The sequence below is a fragment of the Lissotriton helveticus genome, chromosome 6 (assembly GCF_964261635.1).
Source record: "Lissotriton helveticus chromosome 6, aLisHel1.1, whole genome shotgun sequence".
NCBI lineage: Eukaryota > Metazoa > Chordata > Amphibia > Caudata > Salamandridae > Lissotriton > Lissotriton helveticus.
The window spans coordinates 1,012,106,090-1,012,131,994 of NC_136067.1; the positions used below are offsets into that span (position 1 = coordinate 1,012,106,090).

The following is a 25,905-nucleotide window of genomic DNA, read 5'->3' on the forward strand; positions in this document are numbered from 1 at the left end:
GGACAAGGCGATACTAGGGTGGGAAATAGGGACAAGGGACTCGGCATAACTTGGGGCCCAAAACGAGCAACCAAAGAAAGCACAGAAGAAGTACGTTGGCCCAGCAGAGCGCGCGGGCACCGGCGCGCGCGCGAAGGCCCAGTGTCTGATGGGAAGCGTAGTCCGTAGGGCAATGCGGAAACTGGGAGGCTCCAAAAGAATGTTGACTGGTCGCCTAGCAACGGTCAGTGCGCGGCGTGCGTTGCTATCGCAGGTAAGAGCAGCAGACGGTTACCGCTGCCCAAGGCAGAGCGATCTACGCCGGGAGCCTCGCACCGAGCCCCGGTCCCCGAGTCCATCCGACCCTGCCACCCGCCGCCCGGGAGCCCGAAACCCAGCACCCTGCCAGCCCTCAGGATCGAGGCCGGTGGTCAGACAGAGATGGTTGCAGAGCAACAACAGCAGAAGCAACCGCAGGTGAAAGGAGCCCCCGAGAAGGCCGCCTTCAGGAGGGAGGCTGCGGGCAGCAGTAGCAAGCACCCCCAGGCCTTCACTGTCAGAGCCCTCATGAAGAATTCGGTGGTGAGTGACCAGCAGCATCCCCCCAGCCAGCCCATCCATTGTTGTAACCATCAGCAATAGCAGTGGTGGGATAAAGTGTGTGTAAGCCCCCTCTGCATAAAGGGGTTAGAGTTGTGCATTTTTTTTCGGAGTGATGTTGTGACGGAGATGGGAAATTCACATCTCCACCTCCCTTTTTTATCTATTTCCTTCCCAATTCAGTTATTGTAACCATGGACGCCTGTTTCCTGGTTTAGAAATGGCGACTCCAGCCTAGAATAAAACGAATATTCGCGTTCAGCTTGAGATTTACCTTTACAGGCTCAAATTGAATCACATTCCCTTGAATTTGGGTCACAGTAAAAATCGTTAGCACCTTTCTATTCACAGGAATTTGGCCAGGATGGGAAATGTGTCCCAGTGACAAGGAGTCATCTGGAAACCATATCATCGACTCTCCAGGTAGTTAAAGAGACAAAGCTCCAATTCTGACCAGCTCACAGGTTATATCCAGAGAGTAGATACTTAAGCTGTATGGTCTACATACAGTTACGTATACAAAAACGCAGACATGTTTCATGTTTGGCAGATAATTAGCGAGACAGTTCAAAAGCATTAGCTCTTATTTAAGGATCCTTCTCACAGCACATCTACGTTTAAATAAGACTTTCTCATTCCAGCTACAGGGCCTATAGTTGTGTGCGCACATACTTACATTTACTTGTGGTTTCCATGGAGCACAATCAAAGCGTTCACCTGCCCGAACAACTTCTGCTGACTCTTGAATGGGAAGAATTTGCATTAAACACAGAGGGTATGTGAAAGGAGTTAATCTGAATATGGGTATCACATGGTATCCCCTAGGTGGCTTAACTTAAATGCAGAAGCTACACCTGGTTACGTTTAAAATTATATTATAAAAAACTTGCTCACGTTTCATCAACATCCAAATTACCAGCATTCTACTTCATACTAATCATAAATTAAAAGAAACATGTACTTTGCCACTGCAGCTTCTTTTGGGATAAATGCCCCTTATGACTGAGCACAATAAAGACAATATGAACTACATAGAAACACACTGAAAATGTCCATCTTAGTTGGCATAACTAGAGAGCCGCCACTCACGTTGTTTTAGAGCCATGAACTTTTGAGTTGATGGGAAGCATGGATACAAAGCTCCTCTGACGACTGACTACTCATGACCTCTTTCACTCAGTTCACCAATAGTTTTCTTGTTCACGACACCCTTCACAACTATCGGGCTCGATTCACGAAGGTTACATGTAGTAAAGTTACGAGTGCAAAGTCTCCACTCTCATGGTGGAATCTGCGCACAGCGCACTCTCTACAGTACGCTGTGTGGACTGTGGAGATCCCACCACAAATGTGGAGATTATGGCACAGGTGCGGAGACTCCGCTACGAGTGTGGAGACTCCTCAATGGGGGTGGAGACTCCGCCACGTGTATGAAGGATCTGCACTCGTGACTTTACTACATGTAAGTACCTTCGTTAATTGGGCCCATCAGGTTTAAGTTGATACAAACAAGTGATCATTTTTTTTGTGTCTGATAAATCTGTCCCCAATCTCCTTATTTTGGCATATGTTGACTATGTTCGTCCTGTAATGTTAAATGTTTCAAACATTACAGGCCGCTTTTGCTTGGGGAAAACAATAGGGTTTAAACGTGTTGGAAATAACCGTGTAGATGGCCTCGTACAGAACAATGTACTGTCAAACAGAACAAGCATTGGCAATGCCAATAGGCCTGGCTCATAAATGAAGTCCATCTTTAGTCATTGCTGGGTTTGGTTCTCAGTAAGTCATTACCCACACACTCTATCACTTGTCTTGGACTTGTGTATCCATTAATCCACCCACTGACTCATTCTTGCACTCACTTACACAACCACAAAAACACACAAAGACAGAAGATGTTATGCAAGATAAATTAAAAGAATAAAGTAGACAAAAGAAAAGAATCTGCCACCTAAACAGAATGGGCACGTGGTTGGAATAAAAAATACAATTCAACACACCAGTGTGAGGGCGCTGCACAAGGGTACTGTATGCAGTGTATAATTAATTGTCTTAAGGTTACAGCATGACTGGCATGTTTAGAAACAATGTGATGGCCACCTCGGAATGGTAAAACAATGATATATCATGGACAATACCATTCCACGATAGTCTCCTTGTTTAGAAACAGTGGCCATGAAGGAAGCAACGCACTACACATGAAATGAGTGGCAAGCAAATGACCCGTTAGCACCGTTTGGAGAGCTACATCAAGCCATAAAATAAAATTAGAGAACGAAAAAAATGAAAGAGGGCTCATAAAATGAAGAAAATGGAAACCTGAAGAAATGGCAAAGAAACATATTGTTTTTCAGGTGGGTATGCAGATGTGATCAGGCAAATGCTATCACAGGGAAAGAGATCTAATGGCTGAAGTGGCAGACCGATTGCCCAATGCTGTTTGCTGTCAGGGATTGAGGCAGTGTGTAAATGACACTTAGAGACCAATGGCAGAAGAGGGCTGACAGAAAGCCCTTCTATGTGGATATTGGTATGTATGTATGTATTTTTCATGTTTTGTTTAATTACAAGATCATGGCAGGCAAGTGTTGGGAAAAGGGCAATAGTCTTTTTAAGACGAGGACCCTCACTCACCCAAAGGTGACATGCTTCATCATTGGTTTCCCTCTTAAACACTGTGACCGCAAGGTACACAGTGTGGGCTACAACTCCCCCTCAGGATAGGAGCTTGAGGTGCTTTCAATCATCCAATGGAAGACGGAGTGAGTGGCAGAGTGCAAATAAAATTCAAAAAGTGAATCAAAACTAACTCATGGGAGAGAAAAGTAACATTAATAGATGTCCCCAATAGTTACAGCTAAAAAGCTTAGTGACAAATAGGGGTATAGTTATTCCCTACTGAGTTAAGGTCTACATATTTCTGCCTGTGTGACCTACTGGTTCATGGCATTCTTCAGGACCCACTTGTAGTCACTCTGCTATTTTCATGTAAATAAATAATAATAAAAAATGAAAAATACCATGCTCTAATATGGTGGTATCAGTCAATGTGGTACCAGCTGCAGTCAGGTCCACAGTCACTTAGGTACTATTAATGTACCTCCACCTGCAAGAGGTCCTTTACTGACAGATCTCAGGAGTCTCAATCTCTATTGTCTGCCTCATTGTTGTAAAGACCAGGGGAAGGCAAGTAAGCCTATCAGGTTTTCCGTAAGGGTTCTAGCGGGAATTATTACAGTGCAAATAGCCTACCACTAGGATTTGTCAAAGGGGCTAACCAAAACCACAGTCCAGGCCTATAAAAGTAATTTGTGCAACTTTATGCATCAAAATACATGTCTGCAAGCTTTAACACTGTGCAGTAACAATTCACCCTTAAAGGCCTGTTGTCTTGAATATATTTGTTTCATTGCAAATAAATCCGACCTACTGGATTTGTCATAACAATTTTTATTAAATGAATAAGATCTATGGAATCTAATATATCTTTTCACAATGAACCAATTGCGCGTATAGCTTTTCATATTGTCTTGACACCATAACCATCTCCGGCCTACCGTAGTGAGCCTTAACTTTCCCATACTACAACCATCAGGTATAATGTAATTAAATTACGGATATGTACAAAATAAACCATTAGTACATTGTTTTCACAATACTTAAGTCAGGCTACTGGCTTTGTCATAAATGTTAATAATGAACAGTTCAAACCTAAGGAATATGACATAATGTTTTCTAAGGAAACAAGAAAGCCCATAGCCTTTACTGTTCGTTTGATACCATAACCAAGACAGGTGAATTGCACAAACACTGGCAACTATCATGCATACAGTTATTTAATTACAAATACTTACAAAAGTACAGTTGGCAAAACAGTATACAAACCCTCTCAAAATAGCCTATCAAGGATTATGACAGTTAATCATGTTTAACCCAAGGGTTTGTCAGAGGAGGTGATCAATACCCAAACCCTTGACTAATCAGGTAGTCTGTGAGATTTCATAAAACAAAATACCCATTCACAGCCTGTAACACAGTGTAGTTGTACCAACAATCTACTGTTAAGGGCATATGAGCTTTAACAAATGCTTTTCTCAATGAATAAGGGAGGTCTTAGCCTTTGTCATAACGTTTCATAATACGCAGATCAGACACATTACATTCGACATACCATTGCACTTCGAACAAATCACACCTATTGCCTTTATCAACAGCTTGTCCCCATAATCAACTCAGGCCTACTGTATAGAGTGTAAGCTTTACCTCACAATGCAACCATCAGGGATACAGTCATAAAATTACAGATATATGCACGGTTGTTTCCATTAACCATGAGTAAGAATGTCTTCCTTCTCAAAATTCACGAGTTAGTCCCTGCCGAAAAATATCGATTGGATCATCATAGTGGGACCAGCTTTGTTGGAGTCAGTTGCTCCTCTCATGTCAGATTAAAAGCGGTTCTGACCAGTTTCCAAGACAGCGACTTCTAATCTTTCTGCAGTTTTTAACCCAATGTCTTAGTGAATTGTGCATAGCCCTTCTATTAAAGTTCGTCTCAGCACTCCTCTCTTCTCCTTCATTAAGTCAAATCAGACATGCACAGTTACCTACGGATGCCCTAGCAATTAGGGCTATTCAGACATGGATAACCACTCAAACTATTGTCCGAAAAATATGTTCTATTTGGAAAAAACACACTTATCTGATTTTAGATCAAAGTATATGTCTCTGGGTTAAAATAGTGCTATGATTTAGAGAAGGTGTATAACCCTATACTACCTTTCTTTTGATCACGTATCTAATATTATCTGCATGCAGTTTCATTGTGGCGTTTGGCATTAAATTTGTCTATGGATACATTCTTAAACCACAAGGCTTTTACTTGTGTTTTCAATGCTTTATTCTTCGTAGATGCTGAAAAATCACTAGGCATGATCGCTCAACAGAATATCAACACTTTAGGTTTGTTCAGGTTGGGGTCTGAGTCTAGGTCAAATTAAGAGTAACAGCAAGCTAAAAATTGTGGGACGGGAAAGCCGACAGGATTCCTTGCGGTGATCTAGGAAGAGTAGTGACCACCTACATATAATTTATCCACACTTGATGCTTTCTGGACAGCGAGTACTGATTACATTACTTATCACTATGGATGAAGACCATGTCAAGGGAGGTGGGCTGTAGGATAGCAGTGCTAAATGTGTGATGTGCTAACATTCCTGCACAACAGGGATAGTTGCTTGGACTGATGATCTGTTCTTTTAAAACTGAAGCTAGTTCTGAGACCTTAATCCTAGAGAAGCTGTGCTTCAGAGTCAAGGAGAAGCTGGCCAGTGCTGTGTGGGCCATGAACAAGTGTTAGTACTATGCAATAGTGCATTATAGGGTAGACTTGACATTTTGGAGCAGATGCACTGTTTAGGTTTTAAACTACAGGTTGCTGAGCCAAGAGAATTGGCTATAGGGAGAGCATGTTTTAAAAGGGCTAAGATCAGTTTACTATATTCTCTATACCTATCTTTATTCAGGCAGTTGTTTGAATACTTGATTTTTATTTCAACAACTGATAACATTTTGAATTATTACACAATATCAATAAGGGCACATAGCGTAGTATGACTAATACTAACTTGTCTCAAAAGTGCACAACAGATCCATTAATAACAATGGATAGATTAAAGAGGCTGGTAAATGTGCTAGGCAAGTGTGTATCAAGGGAGCAGGACATAGAACAAATTAGAAACACGCCTGGGGCAGAGGTTCTCACCAAATCGCATGAAGATATCTCATGCCAACTATATTTGAAAGTAGCTTTGGGAAGACAAGCCCTACAGAACATACTGCAGACCAGGCTTCTAACTTTGCCCATATGGGAATATAGGCTCCATTGGAAAAACACTCCTGCTGGGCATAAGCAATGTTGTCTGTGGCAACACCAATCTGAATTGGCTGAGCATATTTTGTGCTTTTGTCCTGCAATGCCACACTAGAGGCGAATGTATTTAAGAGCAATCTTTCAGCAAAATGGGATAAGGACTTGCAAAGAGGCGTTGACATACATGTATACTACTTCTGTCCCAATGGAACTAGCACAGATATGCAAGTTCTTTGCTGAAGCCGGACTCCTGCGCGCCGCTAGCCAACTGAGCTGCTGGACATGGGAAATCCTTTCAGCAACTTAGTGTGAAGGCTAATGACAGCTATGACTTGATGCACTAGGTTTCACTTTGTGATATTTTAACTACAGGGCTCGTCGCACTTTATTGTTACGTATGTCTTCTATGCCCTTTTTGACCTACCATGTGGCATCTTAAGCGAATAGCTTGCTGCCACCATGTGACATATTATCCACAGGGCATGTCACACTTTATTATGTACGTCTTCTATGCCCTTTTGACGTAGCATGTGGCACTTTTAGCAAATAGCTTGCTTTCCCGCATTCAGAAAGTTTTTACCAGGGAAAGCTACACCATACCACTTTGCATGCCTATCATGACCAGCACGTGGCACTTTAAACCGAAAGTTTCCCCCTCCGAAAACGGGTACGATAAGCCATGGCCTGATTTCCTGGAACTATCGTGTGTAGGAGCCTTATCCCGGCGCGCTTCATCGAATAGTTTGGTTACATTGGGCCTTGTCAATGCACACACTGTGCACCAGGGCATCCTTCACTTACATTTATGTATGTGCATAGAGTGCCCCTGCATGTTCACTGAATCACTTTTGGGTTTTAAAGTTATGTGTTGCTAATGTTTCAAATGTAATAAGTGAAATTTTTAATGCCTCTAGACAATGTATTGGCATTTCTGTCATATGCTATATTTTTACTGGTGCTTTCCATTTTTAAATATCTTTGTAATGATTTTGAGTAATTACACAATAAAGACGATACTGAATACGATAACTAATAATAGAACTCCAGTTGGGAGTTGACCAATCAGCATGCTCTCTTTGCTGGCTATAGCTACTGCTCCCCTGGCTGCCAGCTTCCAGGCCATCCCTCCGCCGTGCTCAGGCTGTACTGTCTCCTTAAACCTCTTTCCCAGCATATCCCTCAGCTGCACTATTTACTTCCACACAGAAAGTGCACCGAGAGCTGACCTCCTCTTCTTCTCTCTCTCTGAGCACCTGGTGATCCGCTGCCTTTCTTTCTACTTTTCCCCCCAATACTCACATGGAGGAGCCACACGCAGGAGTGTGAGTTTTGATTTTTTTCAAAAGTAGAAAGAAGACCCATTATCTTGCTGAGTGAGATCATGAGCCCTTTCTACAAATGGCCGTCAGATAGAAGAAACAAACATGGCCGTTTTCCCCCTTACTTTTATGTGTCCATTTGGGCTTTCTCTGTTGTGAGGCAAGAGGGGGAGGGCCAGGCACTGAAACATGAGTTTTGGTAAAAAGAGAAATAAAAGCAGATGAGCACTGTCCGCCTGAGGAGCCCTTCTTCAGGAGCTCCTCATGAGTTGTGGTTGATGCTCCTTTTCTAAGGGGGGTGGGAGCACTGCATTACCATTAGTGACCGGGGAATATTGACTGTTAATGTATGCACCCTTCTCTATGGTTCAGGGCCCATAATTGCAGAGAGAGAAATTAACAGCAGTTACTGGATGCAATTAATGGTTAATTATTACCTTCATTCTAAACTAGTCTAAAGACGTTCTGGGCAGTGGGCTAATGTTGCCTGCCTGGAGGGAATTAGGTTGTGTCGAAGGGTGCTTAATATCTTTCTCCCAGCTCTACTCTGTCCTTGCCTCGATGGTAAATACTGTAATTCCTGTGAGTTTCTATTGCTATAAATTGGGCCCGCGGTTCAAGAAAAGGTCATGAAAACCGGTAGCATGTTCATCAGAGACACCAAAGTATATTCCTGTCTGGGAGATTTACTGACAAACTCATCAGGAAGAGTGTAACTTTATTAGAGACTCTCAATGACTGGTCTACATTCTTGGTTTCTTTTTTTAATCCATCTTTATTCGGCATTTATAGCATTACGCAATAAAAACATGAGATACAGTGTGACTATGCACGTTCTTTTTTGGACTCAGGATGGTGCAACATGGTTTTTGTGAGTGACGCACCCGTGCAGTTCATCAGTTTAGCTGGATTATTGCTTCTGGAGTCAGCTTTAATTTATTGCGGCAGCATCAAGATCCTCCCAACTTTCACTCACTCCCTTCAAAAGCTGCACTGGAGTGTTCTTTGAGTTAGACCTTAACCATCCAGAGCCACTTAGAGGTCTGATTCAGTGATCCCAGTGAGTAGACTTTTTTATTTGCTGCATTTGTGAAGGATGCGTTGGCTCCCTCAGTCTTGCCCTCTTTGTGTTTTTGGGACAACACAAGGTCTTTGAGTCTTTATGCTTTTCTATGGGTGAAATTATATGACGATTTTAAATGTTGAACTGTGATTTGTTGTAATGCTGATACATTTGCTCACACCATGCCATCAGTGCCTTTATTATTATTTTCTATGGTGACATTTGCTGTAAAAACTTTGAGTTTAGAGGTGAGCCAGATCATTTTGGGTCCCTACCAGTGATTGCTGACAGATTCCCTGTCGATGTGCTGCACATGTTTGACTTATCCTATTTTTCAGATTTTGCTCATTGCTGCATCAATCTTAATTGCTAAAGAGCCTTTATGACAATTGATTCCTATGCCGTACAACTGATTATTCAAACCTGATTATATTTTTTCCTTTTTGATTCGCACTTCAATATTTTAATAAACCTTCATGGTTTTTTTAATTTATTGATCTCAAACTCTCTTTTTGAGTCATTCTTATTTCTTTACTGTCTTTTTGAACTGCTGTTTTGAATCTTATCACCAGGGAGACATTGCCTCCTGTTCTTGAGGACTGCACCATCCCTTACCGAGCGATGCGTCTTATGGGTGTCATGCAGGTTATATAAGAGATAGTGCCCACAAAATTCATGACAATCTAGGATGCAATGATAATCAGCTAAACACTTAGTGCCCTATTACGATCTTTCGGCGGTGCAAACCGCCGTGCCACCACTCCACTGAAGGTTGCCGCCCCCTACCTGCCAGATTACTACTTTTCAGTGGTCTGGCTGGCGGGCGGCGTAGCGGTTTCCCCTGCCGTGCCCTTTCAAAGGCAGCAGTGTCTTTTTAAAAAAGCACTGCAATAGTGACACCTCACAAGGTTCCTGCATGGCATGGACTTGAAAGTCCATGTCGTGCAGGAACCTATGTGCATGCACACAGGGGGGGGCACATGTTTCCATTCACATATGTTTGAGGCAAGGGGCCCTTAGTTTCCTCTCCACCAGGCTTTTCATGGCGGTGGAACTGCCATGAAAAGCCTAGCAGAGAGAAAACTAGTAATATACTTGTCTGGACCGTGGTGGTCCTGACAAGCATATTGCAGCCTCTGACCGCCACTCCTACAGCAGGGAACGGGGGTTCCTTGGTGGAGGTTGCGGTCCCAGGACGGTCTGACTGCCCAAGCTGTAATTGGGTGGTCGGGCCTCCAGTGTGGCTGGGTCCGCCACCGCCGTGCCATTACGAGTCTGGCTAGCGGTCCTTGGACCGCCAGACTCATTATAGGGCCCTTGGTGTCCATCTCTTTATGTGAATTTTTACTTGGGGCTCCATCCCTTCCATGCGTACAGGATAGCCACAAAGAATGCCTTGCGCCTTGCATTTATTTAAACCTTACTGTGGTAGCACAGTAAAGGTATATGCAGTAATTTTTTAGAGAATTTGAAAAATGTATTCAGGATAATTTTTGTTCTTCATACTTGGCTGTATATCAGAGGATTATGATCGGCTACATTTCATTGGACATTACTGTTCGATCCAAATTGTAGCGATACAGAATATCTGAATAGGCTGGGCAGGATATGCTGTATCCCCTGGTAGATCCTTTCTGTCCATTGTAAAATAAATAAATAAAAATGTAAATGTAGGAATTTGTAAAGCGCACAGCTACCTCCACCGGAGGTGTCCCGGCGCTGTCCGTATACCGCTTAGGAACCCTTCCTGGATTTCCTTGGAAATGTCCACTCCTGGGCACCCCCCAGGTGCAGCCAGGCATCCCAGCGCTTTTGGGGCCGTTGTGGAGACTAAGCAAGCTATTGCCCAGAGTTGCAGCGTGGGACCCATGATCAGAACAGGCACTGAGGCGAGAATATCCAGTCAGGGGAATTAATGAGCCGGAGACCCGCCGAGGCGGGAATCGAACCCTGGTCCCTGGCCAGAGCTCTGCATCAAGGTCTGCCTGCTCTAACCATTGAGCCACACTTCTCCACCATTGTAATGGATTGCCAATAGCCGGAATTTAAGTCCTTCCAGTGCTGAGGTAGGTAATAAGTATCCTGTTTGGTACACACATAATGCACAAATTAGCTATACTCCTAAGCAACAGTCCCCATATTCTGGGTAATCAACCGCCTCCAGGTAGTCTCTTCTTACACAAAGTGAGCTAAACCACTGTCGCTGAGTGTTCTGGGCCTATTTGAGCATCAATGATCACCAGTGACCTGAGGGAGCATTCACCCCAACTCTGTCAGTTTTCTCGGGCAAACTTAGAAGGGTGAAACATTGACCATCATTTTATTATCTTTATCTGGAATATTTCAGCAGAACCCTAACATGTATTTGTTTGCACCTTGCAATAGTTGAGCGACACTCGTGTTTTGGATGTAGCCCTCGTGCTTTGGACGTAACCTGGTACATGATGGCAGCACCAGGTCATGTTACAGCATACATTCTGATGATATTTTTTCCGTTAGAGTTGGGTTGAGCCTGAGTAGTCTGGGAAGAACTATTATGTGATTGGACTAGAACTTCAGGGGTCCAGCCTTGTGGGCCTCACACAGAATAGCATCACTGTCCCAGTAATTGAGCAGCGGGTGATTATTGGTTGAGGGTGTCCCCAGGGGATGCCGTGGGGTAAGCGAGCATTGTGCTTGCTCCAGCAAAAACCATGGCGGCAGTGCCTCTTCAGGTATCCAGGATTTAACAAGGTTTTAAGAAATGTCACAGGGGACTGAGCCTATTCCTCCTCAGGGAACAGCATAAAGCGCAAGTTATTCTGCCTTGATCTGTTTTCAGCCTCCTCTGGTTTCTGCTCAAGGTTAGCTGTTAAGGAGAGCATCTTTGCCATGTTAGCTTTAAAGGTGATGATATCATGTTCGACCCCGGAAAGCCTATCCTCAGCCTCAATCCCCCTCGTAGCCCCATTGCAGAGGCCCTGCCTGCGGAGCGCTGTGTCAACCGAACTTCTCCTACCTTAGTCTCAACTGCCTCTCTGGACACGTGGATAGCTGAGAGAATAGTGTCAATGTCTGCAGGGACCATTGTCTGTGCAGGCCGCACATTGGGAACCCAGTAGCTCGGGCTGCCAGATGGAGTTGCGAATGTGTAATACAATCCATGGTCCATCCTATGTGTTAATGTTCACAGTCACTTATAAGATGTTGTCACATGATATTGACAGAATAGGTCCAACATGTTGTCGATCAGGGATTAGCTCTGTGTGACTGTGTAAATTAAAACACAGGATGGATTATTTTGTAATAAAGTTCATTGTCCATCCTATGTTTTAATTTTCACAGTTATCAGATTTGTAACATGATAATGACACCGTACGCCCAGCGTGTTGTCGATCAAGGATCAAATACAAAGAAATTTCCTGATTGACAACGCGCTGGGCATAAGCTGTCATTATCATATGATGTAAGCTCACAAGTGACTGTGAAAATGTAAACATAGGAAGGACCATGGAATTTTTTACAAAAGAACCTTTGTTGTTTTATCCCTGAGGAAACTCTTAAAATGTGTTTAGTGCATTCCAAAAAGTCATATTCCTCAGTTAAAAAAAATAAATAAAAAAAAACCCACCACAGTACCATTTCATATAGTTTTAAGAGAACATTATCGCTAATTTGATTTCTTGGTGTTTGATCCCTGTTCGACAACAAACTGGAAATACGGTATCATTATCATGTGATGATATCTCATAAGAAGACTGTGAAAATTAAAACATAGGCTGGACCGTGGTCACAAAAGAACCTTTGATTTTTGAGTCCTAAAGAAACTTCTAAAATGTAATTAGTACATTCAAAAGCATTTTAACGGTCGCACGCACAGCATTGGAATGTTTGCACCTGTTAAAATGTTAAAATGCTCAGTACATCTGGGCCATAGTCTTAATTGAGAGATTTCACCCCAATCTGTTTATGGCTCTGCAAATACTCCATGGGCCCTTGGTGTGAAATGTTGAAAAGCTTGATAAAAGCACCAAAACTGGTGTGCGGTAACTCCAGTGCATGCCGTGACTGTTTTGTGCATCCATATAAAAGGTGCTGATTCAAACCATATTGTTGACTTTATTGTATGAAAAAATACGTTTTTTTTCCCGAAGCGATACAATGCAGGGAACTGAAACTGATGTTTCCCCTTTTCTTTTTCTTATATTAGATTTTAAATGTTCACAAATATGCAGCTGTGAAAAATAATAATTAAATAACATAGAAAACTGCCCCCGTAAATATGACATACCGTAAAGTTCTGCCATCATAATTCCAACATTTATAAAAAGTGCTTACAACGTAGAATTCATTAGTATTATTTTTTGGTATAAAATGAAAACACATTCCAAGTTTATAGGAGAAGCACAAAAGATCAAATACAAATGACTTTTCTCTTACCATTTGATGCTTTGAAACTTTGTCAACAAGGGAGTGCAATACATTGGTTTACAATATATAATCTTATCCTTAGCGTTTATGCGACTCGGTGTGTTTTCTTTTCGCACAAAAATAATTAAGGGCTGATTTATGCCGTACATCGTTGCACATGTATGCGCACCATGTTCGTTGCGGCGCGAACCATTCAAATATATTACTAGGAGAGAGGCAGAATCGAGTTTTTCACCTGCACCAGCGAGTACCAGGGGCTGGAGTTCTCTCCCTTTTGTTTAAGTGCTGGTTTCAGGCTTTCTGCCACCATAGGCGAGACGGAAAGGAATTAGTTCTGTCCATCCGAAGGCCATTTTCTCAGCTTCATTAAGCTGTCTGTGTAAGGATAGTAAATGTACTTTGCCTCCGAGTACATGGAAGGCACGATTGATGTGCAGCTAACAGGAGATGAACCATGTCTCAGTTGTTGTCTGAATGGATGGTCCCGATTATGTTCAGAAAATGCACGCGCCACTTGGCGCGCGAGCATATTTCAATATTTTGCAAGTGGACGTTGAGCCGTGAAATTCAGTCGAAGTAGAAGGAGCGCATGAAATACAACAGAGAAGACATGGCGATCTGGACAGTGCGCATTTTCATTTAAAGTGGCTCGTGTAAGAGCAGCGTACCGTGCATCGGTGGTATCAGTGGGCGCTTGTTCAGCTGTGTCATTCTCACTGCTAAAAGTCATTCTGTTGAGTAGGGTGACCACTCAGATTTTTAAAACTAAAAAACGGGGACGGTCACAGATAAATAAGACTCGCTATTCGGAAGGGGCGTTCCCTTCCTGATAGGGACTCACAAGCCATGTACAAATGGTTTGCGCCCGCAATTGCGTTTGCAAAACACTCGCTATTTACCGCCCTGTTTAGGAGGGTGGTAATGCCATCGCAAAGGGGAAAATATTTTTTAGGGGCAGGCAGAGGTCCCAGGGACTACTGCCTGCCCTTAAAAAATGAAACGAAAACCTTTAATTTTTTTTTTAACTCCGCCCGCTTTCCTTTAAAGAAAACGGCTGCATTTAAAAAAAATGGCTTTATTTAAAGCAGTCTCAGACATGGAGGTCTGCTGAGCCTAGTAGGCCACCATCCCTGTGAGGGCCAGCCATTCCCAATGGGTACACAAATTGTGAACGTCTCAATAATATTCATGAGGCTCGCATTTTGCGACCCTATTGGGAATCGCAATCAGTGTCTCAGACACTGTTGTACATTTGAAATTGAGATTCACAAATTGCAACTCGCAATCAATCTCAATCTGTGAGTCACAATTTCAAATGGTCGCACATCTGGCCCTTTGTTTTCCAATTCATCCATCAAGCAGGTATTTCAGTACCTCCAGGAACAGTGCACTTTTCAGCCCAGGTAAAACAATGTTGTTCAAAGAGAGACGAGAAAACAAAAGTAGCGCTAAATCAATCTGGTCACCTTGCAACCACTCTGTCGTGCTTTAGTTAGTTAGTTAGCTATTTTTCAGATTTTGAATGTTTTATTTCTCTCCACCCTGAGGCTGCACTTAGAAATTGAAAAATGTCACAAAAAGACAATGTTTCCAGCAAAAGTGTTTTTCTTTTTTGGATCCTTTTCACAGAGGAGCAAATAAATAAAAGAAGGAAAGAGAAGGTAATACCCATTTCTTGAAGTTTTGGTTTTCACAAAATGAGAACGGGTGAGACAAATAGAGAGGGAAGAGGGGGAACAAAGAAAGGGGGGGGTTGCCAGCGGCAGAAGAGCTGGACACTGTCCTTGTCTTCTTCGAGCACGAAGGAAAAGACAGAGTGCTTTTCCTTCTCTGCCCATTCTGCCCGTCCCCAAAAGCGGAGCCTTAACTATCGCGCTTGGCGATTTCTGCTGTCCGGGAGGCAGGTTTAAAATAAGAAAGTAGGGGAGCGGACTCTATGAAATTAAAGAAGTAGGGGCATAGCGTGCCCTGCTGATTCCGCCCACTTCGACCACTGCCCATCCTATAGTCTTTTCAATGAAATCCAGCTTAGTTCATCAGTGTACTAAAATCCAAGACTGATTGCCAGGGCTTTAACGGGAAACCAAATCTGGATTGCAAAATGATAGGGCACCTAAGACTCCCATATCCCACGGATATCCAAAAGCCTTAGACTGAGTGCCTGACCCAGTACGTTAAGCCCCTCCTTTTAACCTTCATCCATTGGTCTGTTCAGTTGTCACTCACAATTTGCTTACGCCCACCATAGCACACATCATAGGGCAGTATGTCATCCCTCTTCCGCCATTGTCTCTTTGGCACTGGGATTGATGGCTTTTAACATGAATCACCTGTGCACATTCTTCTTAAAAGAATTCCACTTCAGTGTCAGGACTCGTAGTCTAATGCTTTACTTTGCCAAAGCTGCTCAGTGTTTTATTCTTTATGGTCTTTATCTTTTTTGTATTTTTTTGTCATCCATATGTCTTCAGGATACAGTAATTCAAAGCTTTTAGTATCTTTCTGGCTAATAAGAATCAGATTTTCTTGTACGGTGCATTATTACTTAAAAAAGGCTTTTGTATCTTTTTTAAGTACATCGCCCTTCAAGGCACTAGCCATGAAGAAACATTAAAATTATATGCAATTCTTTTTTTTTATTTAACATTTTTATTTGAAGCATTTGGCTGCCAGTTTTAGAGAGCGAAATGCTTTCTTTTTTTTACATTTGTATTTGTGGCATTAGCATGCAATAATAATAATATATTTTTTTTAAATTGCACTACCTTGACAAGGTTTGACCTGTTTGTATTGCCAGTGGTTGTTGAAAGTACTTCCAACTTCTTGTGTGCTGGGTAATGTGTCCCGCTTAGATTAAGGCAATAGCGGTTGTATTACCAAAATCTGAACGTTCTATCACCTACTGGTGCTGGATTATAAAACCAGTGGTTTTGTAGTGCCTATACGCAAAGTTACGATAACTGTTTAATACTGGTCGTATGACCAATGTCATCCTACAACCGGTGCCTCTGGCAGCTTGGTGCCCTTAAAAAAGTCAACATGATGGAGCCATACAGCAAACTTTCAGTGTTTTTTTTTCTCAAAAAGAAAATCCCAAAGGACAATGGCAACCTCGCCATGGGAGTTTTCTCCCATGGCATGTGGGTCATTTTACTGTTTTCACTATCCCTTATCTTCAGGGCTCACCTGGTGGTGAGGGACAGTGAAAACTGCTTATTTGTCTGCCCACTCTAAATATGATGGGCAGACATATGGCCAAACCTCAGATGGCCCTGGGCTGACAAATGGCTAATCCTCAGATGACCCTTACTCTGTCGGGCCATTGGAGGTGCATGTCGGGAGCAGGGACTGAGTAAATTCTGCTGTAAACATACTGAAAGTCTGCTCGCCTCTAAATGAGTTGAGCGGACCGTTAGTTTGGGAGAGAGGGTACTCCATCGCAGTTGCGACACAGTACTCTCCACAAAACTATAAATCAGGCCCTTAGTGTCTCACAAAGGGTAAACCCAGATAATGAATCATATGCCATAGAGGACAGTTTTTGTCCAGTGCATCTCTGGCAGTTGACATGCTGCAAGGGGGATGGAGCAAAAGCTTGGTTGATTTGAGACCCATCTGTCATTTTGACAAGCATCAAGAATTTCAAACTGAACTCCCTAGCCGCAAGTGAGACTTAAAAACAGAAACATTGTGCTGTCGTCAGTAAAACAGAGGTCCTGGGGTAAATAAATAGAGTTTCTCCAGTAAACTGTAAACTGTTACCTTCCGGTTGTGATGATACCAAAAGTTTTACATAGGGGATAAATTGGTGACAGAAAAATGTTTTGTGCTATGCAAACAATTGATGGACGGAATGCTGAATGAATTACACATTCACCCCCAGTCAAGAGATCTGGGTTAAATCCATCACTCTTTTGCTCACCATGCCACCCCAGTTTAGACCCAGCCATTTGCAAATCAGTCTTGACCCTGTGCCTCATGGGAACAGTCCAGACCAAACTACTAAGCCAGGCACTCCCTGGACCGGAAACAAGCATCCTTGGACTGGTTTCTGGCTATCAGCCGTCTTCAGCCAGGATAGCTTGACTCCAGTGGCTTAGTGAGCAAGGGACCCACGTCTGGGCATACATACCCTTCCTACATAGGGTGAACAGCAAAACACACAAGATGATGGACGGAATGTTGCACAATGGCAAAACATTCACCCCCAGTCACAGATCTGGGTTTAATCCATCGTTATTTTGCTCACCAAGCCACCCCAGTTCAGACCTGGCCATATGCAAATCAGTCATGACCCTGTGCCTCATGGGAACAGTCCAGCCCGAACTGCCAAGCCATGTCTTCCCTGGACCGTAAACAAGCATCCTGGGACCGGTTTCTGGGTAATTACACTTCATCAGTCAGGCTAGCTTGAATCCAGTAGCACAGTGAGCAAGGGACACACGTCTGGGCATACCCATCCCACTTAGGGTGAAAAGTGCTACGCAAACAAATGATGGACGGAATGCTGAATGAATCATGCATTCACCCCCAGTCAATAGATCTGGGTTAAATCCATTGTTCTTTTGCTCACCATGCCACCCCAGATTAGACCCAGACATATGCAAATCAGTCTTGACCCTGTGCCTCATGGGAACAGTCCAGACCGAACCTCCAAGCCAGGTCCTCCCTGGACTGGAAACAATCATCCTTGGACCGGTTTCTGGGTATTACCCTTCATCAGCCAGGCTAGTTTGTATCCAGGGGTACTGTGAGAACCTGGCTTGGCAGTTCGGGCTGTACTGTTTCCACAAGGAACAGGGCCAAGACTGATTTTCATATGTCTGGGTAAAAACTGGGGTGGTGTGGTGAGCAAAAGAATGATGGATTAAACTCAGATCCTTGTGACTGGGGGTGAATGTTTGCATTGTCCAGCATTCAATCAATCAATCAATCAAAGCATTTATATAGCGCACTACTCACCCGGGGGGTCTCAAGGCGCTGGGGGGGGTCCGCTACTGCTCGAACAGCCAGGTCTTGAGCTGCTTCCTGAAGGCGAGGTGGTCTTGGGTCAGGCAGAGGTGGGTCGGAAGGGAGTTCCAGGTCTTGGCGGCCAGGTAGGAGAAGGACCTTCCTCCTGTGGTGGCTCTTCGGATGCGGGGGACGGCGGCGAGGGCGTGGCTGGTCGATCGAAGCTGGCGTTTGGGAGCGTAGAAGTTGAGGCGGCTGTTGAGGTATCCTGGGCCTTGGTTGTGTAGGGCTTTGTGAGCGTGGGTGAGGAGCCGGAAAGTGATTCTCTTGTTGACCGGGAGCCAGTGCAGGTCTCTCAGGTGTCCGGAGATGTGGCTTCGGCGGGGGATGTCCAGGATGAGTCGTGCTGAGGTGTTCTGGATCCGCTGGAGTCTCTTTTGGAGTTTGGCGGTGGTTCCGGCGTAGAGGGAGTTGCCGTAGTCCAGACGGCTGGTGACGAGGGCCTGGGTGACCGTCTTCCTGGTCTCGGTGGGGATCCATCGGAAGATCTTACGAAGCATGCGCAAGATGTTGAAGCATGACGAGGAGACGGCGTTGACTTGTCTGGTCATGGAGAGGGAGGAGTCCAGGATGAAGCCCAGGTTGCGTGCGTGGTCTGTTGGTTTGGGTGCGCTGCCCAGGGCGGTGGGCCACCAGGAGTCGTCCCAGGCGGAGGGTGAGGATCCCAGGATGAGGACTTCCGTCTTGTCCGAGTTCAGTTTCAGGCGGCTGTTCGACATCCATTTGGCTACGTCTGTCATCCCTTCGTGCAGGTTGGCTCTGGCGGTGGCGGGGTCGTTGGTGAGGGAGAGGATCAGCTGGGTGTCATCGGCGTAGGAGATGATGTTGAGGTTGTGCTGGCGTGCGATGGCTGCGAGGGGGCTCATGTATACGTTGAAGAGTGTTGGACTGAGCGAGGATCCTTGAGGAACGCCGCAGATGACTTCGGTAGCCTCCGATCTGAACGGGGGGAGGCCGACTCTCTGTGTCCTTCCGGCGAGGAAGGAGGTGATCCACTCAAGTGCCTTCTCCTGGATTCCGACGTTGCAGAGGCGCTGTACTAGGGTACGTGGCAGACGGTGTCGAAGGCCGCGGAGAGGTCCAGGAGGATGAGGGCCGCTGTTTCTCCGTTGTCGAGCAGGGCTCGGATGTCATCGGTAGCTGCGATCAGGGCGGTCTCGGTGCTGTGGTTGGACCGGAAGCCAGACTGTGAGACGTCGAGGGAACCGTTCTTCTCGAGGAAGGCCGCCAGTTGCTTGTTGACGGTCGTCTCGATGACCTTTGCTGGAAACGGGAGTAGCGAGATGGGGCGGTAGTTCTTGAGGTCGGTGGGGTCGGCTGATGGCTTCTTTAGTAGAGCTCTGAGTTCGGCGTGCTTCCAGCTCTCCGGGAAGGTGGCGTTGTCGAAGGAGGTGTTGATGATGTCCCGCAGGTGGGGTGCGATGACAGCGTCGGCTTTGTTGAAGACGTGGTGAGGGCAGGGGTCTGTCGGAGATCCGGAGTGGATGGAGTTCATCGTGCGGATGGTGTCTTCGGTGTTGATCGGGGTCCAGGCGCGGAGGGTGGTGGTGGGGGGCGGTGGTTCGGTCGCGGCGTGCGGTGGTTGAGTGCTGAAGCTGTTGTGTATGTCCGCGATCTTGTTGTGGAAGTAGGAGGCGAGGGAGTTGCATAGGTCTTGCGAAGGGGTGATGTCGTTGTTTGCGGCGTTGGGGTTGGAGAGCTCTTTCACGATGTTGAAGAGTTCCTTGCTGTTGTGTGCGTTGTTGTCCAGTCGTTCCTTGAATGCGGTTTTCTTGGTGGCGTGGATCAGCTGGTGGTGTTTTCGGGTGGCGAGCTTGAGGGCAGTCATGTTGTCCGGTGTTGGGTCTCTGCGCCAGGTTTTCTCGAGTGCTCTGCAGTTCTTCTTGGAGCTCTTGAGTTCGTCGCTAAACCATGGGGCTTTCTTGCTGCCGGGTCTGCTCGGCTGGGTCTTCAGAGGGGCGAGGTCGTCTGCGCAGTCGCTGATCCATTTCGTGAGGTTGGTGGCCGCTTGGCTGGGGTTCGTTGTGCTGGTGGGCGGGTTCTTGCTCAGGGAGGTAACGAGCTGGTCTGCGGTGATCTTGTTCCAGCTTCTGCGGGGAGCCTGTTGCTGGTGATGGTGGAGCCTGATCCTTGTGAAGCTGAAGTGGACGCAGCTGTGGTCCGTCCAGTGGAGTCCGGTGGCGTGGCTGAAGGCGATGTCCTTGCTGGATGAGAAGACGGGGTCGAGCGTGTGTCCGGCGTCCGGCGTCCATCCATCAATGGTTTCTTTTGAATATGTCGCCCTAAGTGGGAAGGGTATGCCCAGACGTGGGTCCCGCGGTCACTACACCACTGGATTCAAGCTAGCCTGGCTGATGAAGGGTGATGCCCTGAAACTGGTCCCAGGATGCTTGTTTCCGGTCCAGGGAGGACCTGGCTTGGCAGTTTGGGCCATATTACCGCCCTCCTGACCCAGCACACAACTTCAAAGAACACTCCGCTCTATTTTGGGAAAAGTGTAATACTTCTAAATTGCTAGGGGGTGTTATCGCTGCTATTTTAAATCTTTGCACAGGCACTTTCTGTACTCTTCGTTCCGCTGCAGCATTGGCGTTTATTGCGGAGAGAGAGCTTCATGGGCCACCCACTTCCTGGTTTTCATTCTGGGCTGCCATTTTTTAGTGGGTTAGCGAGCCGTGCATCTCTCCTCATCAAAGATGCCTATTTAGGGCATTTGGAGACGCAAACGTGCTGCCGAATGCATGCAATGACATAATAGTTCACTCCAATTGGTTCCATTCCTTTGTGTTATTTTCAAACTGTTTTTACTTCTTTTTAGGTAAGTGTTATGCGTTTAATTTGCTGGTGGGTGTTATTGCTGCGATTTAAAATCTTTGCACAAGCACTTTCACCACTCTTCGTTCTGCCATGGCATTTGTGTTTGTTGGGGAAGAGAGTGCTTCGTGGGTCGCCCACTTCCTGGTTGCCATTCTGGGCCGCCATTTTGGAGAGGCTTAGCGGTCCAGGCATCTCTGCTCACTCACCAGATATGCCTATTTAGGGCAAATGGAGACACGAACGTGCAGTGGACGCCTGTTGGTGCACCAAAGGCAAACCTGTCTTTACCTGTTGGTGTCCGAACTTCCCAGGTACTCTGCTGCTTAACTAAAAAAGCGAATTCCATAACAGATCTATACTACTCCTTTGCATGGCTTTATCTCTACAATTGTACCCCAGGTACTCTGGCTCGCTCCTCTTACGCTGCCCTGGGCATGTCTCTTGTTTAACATGCAGGCTCTCTTGTTCCTCTATTCTCTCTCCACACAGTGCTTCTCTAGTGGCTAGGTCCATATCAGTCCCAACCCCTATAGCCAGAAACCTGATCGACTGTTTCCCACTCCCAGCCCCATGTCCCCTCTACCCGGTGCTTTAAATAGCTCATATTGTAATATCAGATAAAACAGAAACTTGTCTGAATGCAACTGCGGTAGCATGTATTCCACATAGCTGAGGCACCTCCTGCAGCCAACATATTAATCAACGGTTTATGATCCGTTCCAAGTTGAAACTTTGTGCTCCATAAAATCTGCCGAAAATGTTGAGCAGCTCAAGTGCAAGCTAACAATTCCCTTTCGATGGTTGAATGATTGTACTCAGCACCACGTAATGTCCTAGATGCATAAGACACAATGTGTTCCTCCCCAAGATTCTTTTGCAATAACACAGCACCCAATCCTGTACTGCACGCGTGGGTTCTAATCCCATCCTCGTCGCCAAACGTGAAGTAAGCACAACAGTAGGCTTGTAAAAGGTTCTTGAATCCAGAAGATAAGGACAGCTTAAACACCCACTTCAGACCGCACTCCTGTGTAGTCTCTCTCTCACTGCCATCTCCATAGAACCCATACACATCATACAGAACAGAGAATGTAAGATGACCTAATACATTCTAAATCCTATTGTAATGCCATACCTGAGATACCACAGCCCCCATGCTATCACTGGAAAAACATTACCCTGGCTCCCTCAAACTTCCTGAAAAACTCTTGTGCAAGCCTTCATAACAAGTTGTTTAGACTATGGCAAAGCTTTATTGACTGTTGCAAACTAGACTTTGCTGTCCAAACTACAAGTGGCACAGAACACAGCAGCCAGACTGGTTTGCAACCTGCCACCACTTCATCCTCTTCTCTCTGATTCTCAACTCTATGTACTGGCTACCCATTAGGACAAGGCTAATTTTTAGGATATGTTGTCTTGCACATAACTCACTATATGGGAATGCTCCATCTTACCTGAAAAACAAGTTCAGACAGCATAACCCGACCAGCCTGTTAAGATCTAAAGACAAAGACTTATTGCAAATTCCTTGAATTTGTACAGCTAGATATGGTGAGAGGTGGTTCTCTTACCTTGCTTCATTCCACTGGAACAAACCAACTTTGCATATTCGATTATGCTCGGAATTAGGAAAGTTCAAACAACTTTTAAAAACATGCCTATTTTAGTCTATTGGTCTAGCATAATTGTGTTGCTTGTCTGTATTAGTATGGTGCTGAGTTATTCACACAGGGATGATTCGTTTCACGCTACATCAAATGTAGGTAACATAGCAGACTTCTTGCTTTTTTTTTTCTCTTTTTGTTCACAGGAGACTTCAACTTCTGGCTTGTAGACCTACCCATTCATTCATCCGAAAAATTCAGACACCTTGCCATCATCTAAGCATTGAATTCCTCACTACTTCTCTCTCTTACATCAAGGGCTCCTGCTCAGACACTGTGGTACAACATGTTCACAACTTTCAAAGCTCATGATCCCTCCTCCCTAATCATCTTGTCCTTCCACCACATGATTTGCTTCACTTCATGGTTGCTGTCTTCCCTTCCCAGACAGCTGAGCAAATCTACAATAACTCCCTCCTCTTGTGCTAAACGACTCTACACTCTGATGCCTTCAAAGCAAGCCTAGAGGGGCATCTCACTGAAGTTAACACCATTAGCTCACCCACATTCATTTTGGAATCTCCGCACCACGTGCTTACTAAAACTATAGCCGGATTGCAAGGGCTTTGTACTCTGATACCCCTTTTTAAGTGGGTCACTCCCCTAGCTCCACACTCTCACTAGCTTCTTCATTACTCTCACTCCACTTGGGCTATGTCAGACCACACAGCTCTGTACTCAGACGACTACATGAAGAAAATCCTTGAGGGCCCATCATTATTTACTGACTCCAGTGACACCCCAGTAGATACTAACACCTCCCTCTCCGAACAATTAGAAAAACGCAAGTGACGAAATCAATGACCTAGAGAAACAGATCAAAGACAGTAACCCTGCAAGTGATAGCAAAAAACTATTAGAACAGGTACAAAAAACTGTAGATGAGTTTCATCGCTTAGAACAAAACAAAATATCCCCAAAAGTCAAGAAAGATATAAAATCTTACACACAAGAAATGGCATACCCCTACTTGACCAAGGATTTCTATACTAATAGATCCTATAACAATCCCCAAAACGCCAGACCTTGGGGCCGCTTCAATAGACGGAATAACCTTGTAGGCTTCCCAGATACTTCTACTGACTCATCAGACATCTCTGACCAAGGAGAAAGTCCGAGTACGTCTAACAGAACACCTAACTCTCCTTTTTTAGGATGTGGCCAACCCAAGCCCCCAAAGAGAGGCTGGGTCAGACAGCAGCAGCACTAGTACAATCCACCAGGGGAACGACAGACATGTTCCAAATACTACCAGTGGTAGCCAACCCAACGGAAACAGCAACTATGAGTGATAGTTCATTGATACCCATTTTTAACCTTTCTAACCACCAGTTGTCAGACCCTGAACAATCACTATTAAGTAAATGTCTTTCATTTGTTCCCACAACCCATCCCAACTTTTTGAACTTACAAACCGAGATATTGAGATTCTTTTGCAAAATAAGACTACATAGCTATTTCTTGCTCAACCCCAAGTCTAGTCATACTCCTAACGCTCCATTACGACCCCCTTCTACTTTCTCACCTTTCTCAGGCATGGTTCCTGCTGAGAAACTTACATTTGAAAATTGGTCCTCCATGACGTCACACAACTCGAAAATGTACGCCACTTCATTCCATATAATATCTAATTGGAGGAGAAAGCAACGTTGACCACACTGAAATCTAATGAAACTTTGGTCTTCAAACCAGCTGACAAAGGGGGTGGAATAGTTATTCAAGAAATAGACGCATACAAAACTGAAATACATAGGCAATTGGCTAACACCAATCAATACTGTAAACTGCCTAGAACTCCAAAACCTGATCCTTCAAGTGACCAATGAAGGCTTAGAACAAGGATTTTTGTGTAAACTTGAGCACCTGTATCTCAACACCAAGTCACTCCTTACGCCTGTAATTTATACTTTACCCAAAATACACAAAAATCAAGAAACCCACCTGGCTGCCGCATAGTTTCGGGCTATGGTACTTACTATTCTAGACCCACTCGGCGAATATGTAGATTTCTTCATTAGGGATTTTGTTCCCGCAACTGATTGCTACATCCGTGATAGCATGGCCATGATCAATCTTGTTGAAAATTACCCATTTGACCCTGCCTCTGACACTTTATGCACTCTGGATGTAGAGTCGCTTTATACAAACATCCCCCAAATTGATTCCTTACTGGTCATTGAACAAATCCTCAACACACGTTCCCACCCTCATGCGGTACCCACACTTTTTATATTACAGCTATTGGAAATTTGCCTCAGGAGGAATTTCTTCCTCTTCGATGGCCAATATTACCAGCAAACTAAAGGGACATCAATGTGGCCGTTTTTGCCCCTATAAATCCTTTCCTCACTGCTATTTCAGTGTGGAAAAGATACATTGACAATATTTTTTTGATCTGGTAAAACTCAGAGACCACTATGAAACAATTCCTTCATTGGCTAAACAATAACTGTGAGGGGCTCAATTTCACGCTGTCACACAGCAAGACCATGATCCCATTTCTTGACCTCAACATCCAATACAAGGAAGGCATACTAATCACAAGCCTGTTGAGGAAACCCACTGAGCGTAACATGCTCCTGAGATACAACAGCAACCACCCATGTGCCCTCGAGACTCATTACCCTTCTCACAGGTCCTACATATTGGAAGGAATTGTACTCTGAAAGAGGATTACTTTTGCGAAGCCAAAGTCCTAAGTAACAAACTAACAGCTAGAGGTTACCCTCGTAGATTAGTTTGCAACTCTCTGAAATGAGGCTGGTACGGCCTCCTAGAGCCCAAATCAAGACACTCACAGAACCGCATCGTATGCGTTACCACTTTTTCCCCTGTTTCACATACTGTACACAAAGTGATTTTGAAGCATTGTGAGGTCATCAATGCAGGCATATTGAACCTGGAACACCCATTGTTTGCATTTAAAAAGAACAAAAACATAAAGGATCATTTGGTCAGAGCAGCCTTGCCCACTACAATATGCACAGGAACACTCAATGACAATTGGGGCTTGGCCCCACTCACTGGGCATGTCAAGTGTGGGAACTGTATTGCATGCAAATTCTAAATTGAATGCAAGGAATTTGTCTTTGGTAAAATCAAAATTGGATTGAAAGTTTTTTCGAACAACAACACTTGCAATGTTATATATGCAATTCTACGTCC

At 44.7% G+C, this 25,905-nt stretch overlaps 1 protein-coding gene across 1 annotated transcript in view; it reads left to right on the forward strand.

Moving 5' to 3' along the window:
* Positions 1–214: 214 nt before the first annotated feature.
* Positions 215–25,905, forward strand: part of PACRG (parkin coregulated) — a 1,423,914-nt gene continuing 1,398,223 nt past the window's right edge. The window contains exon 1 of the mRNA XM_078648640.1: positions 215–561. Within this exon, the coding sequence (XP_078504766.1) occupies positions 421–561 (141 nt within the window). The 5' untranslated portion in view covers positions 215–420. The remainder of the gene's footprint in view (positions 562–25,905) is intronic.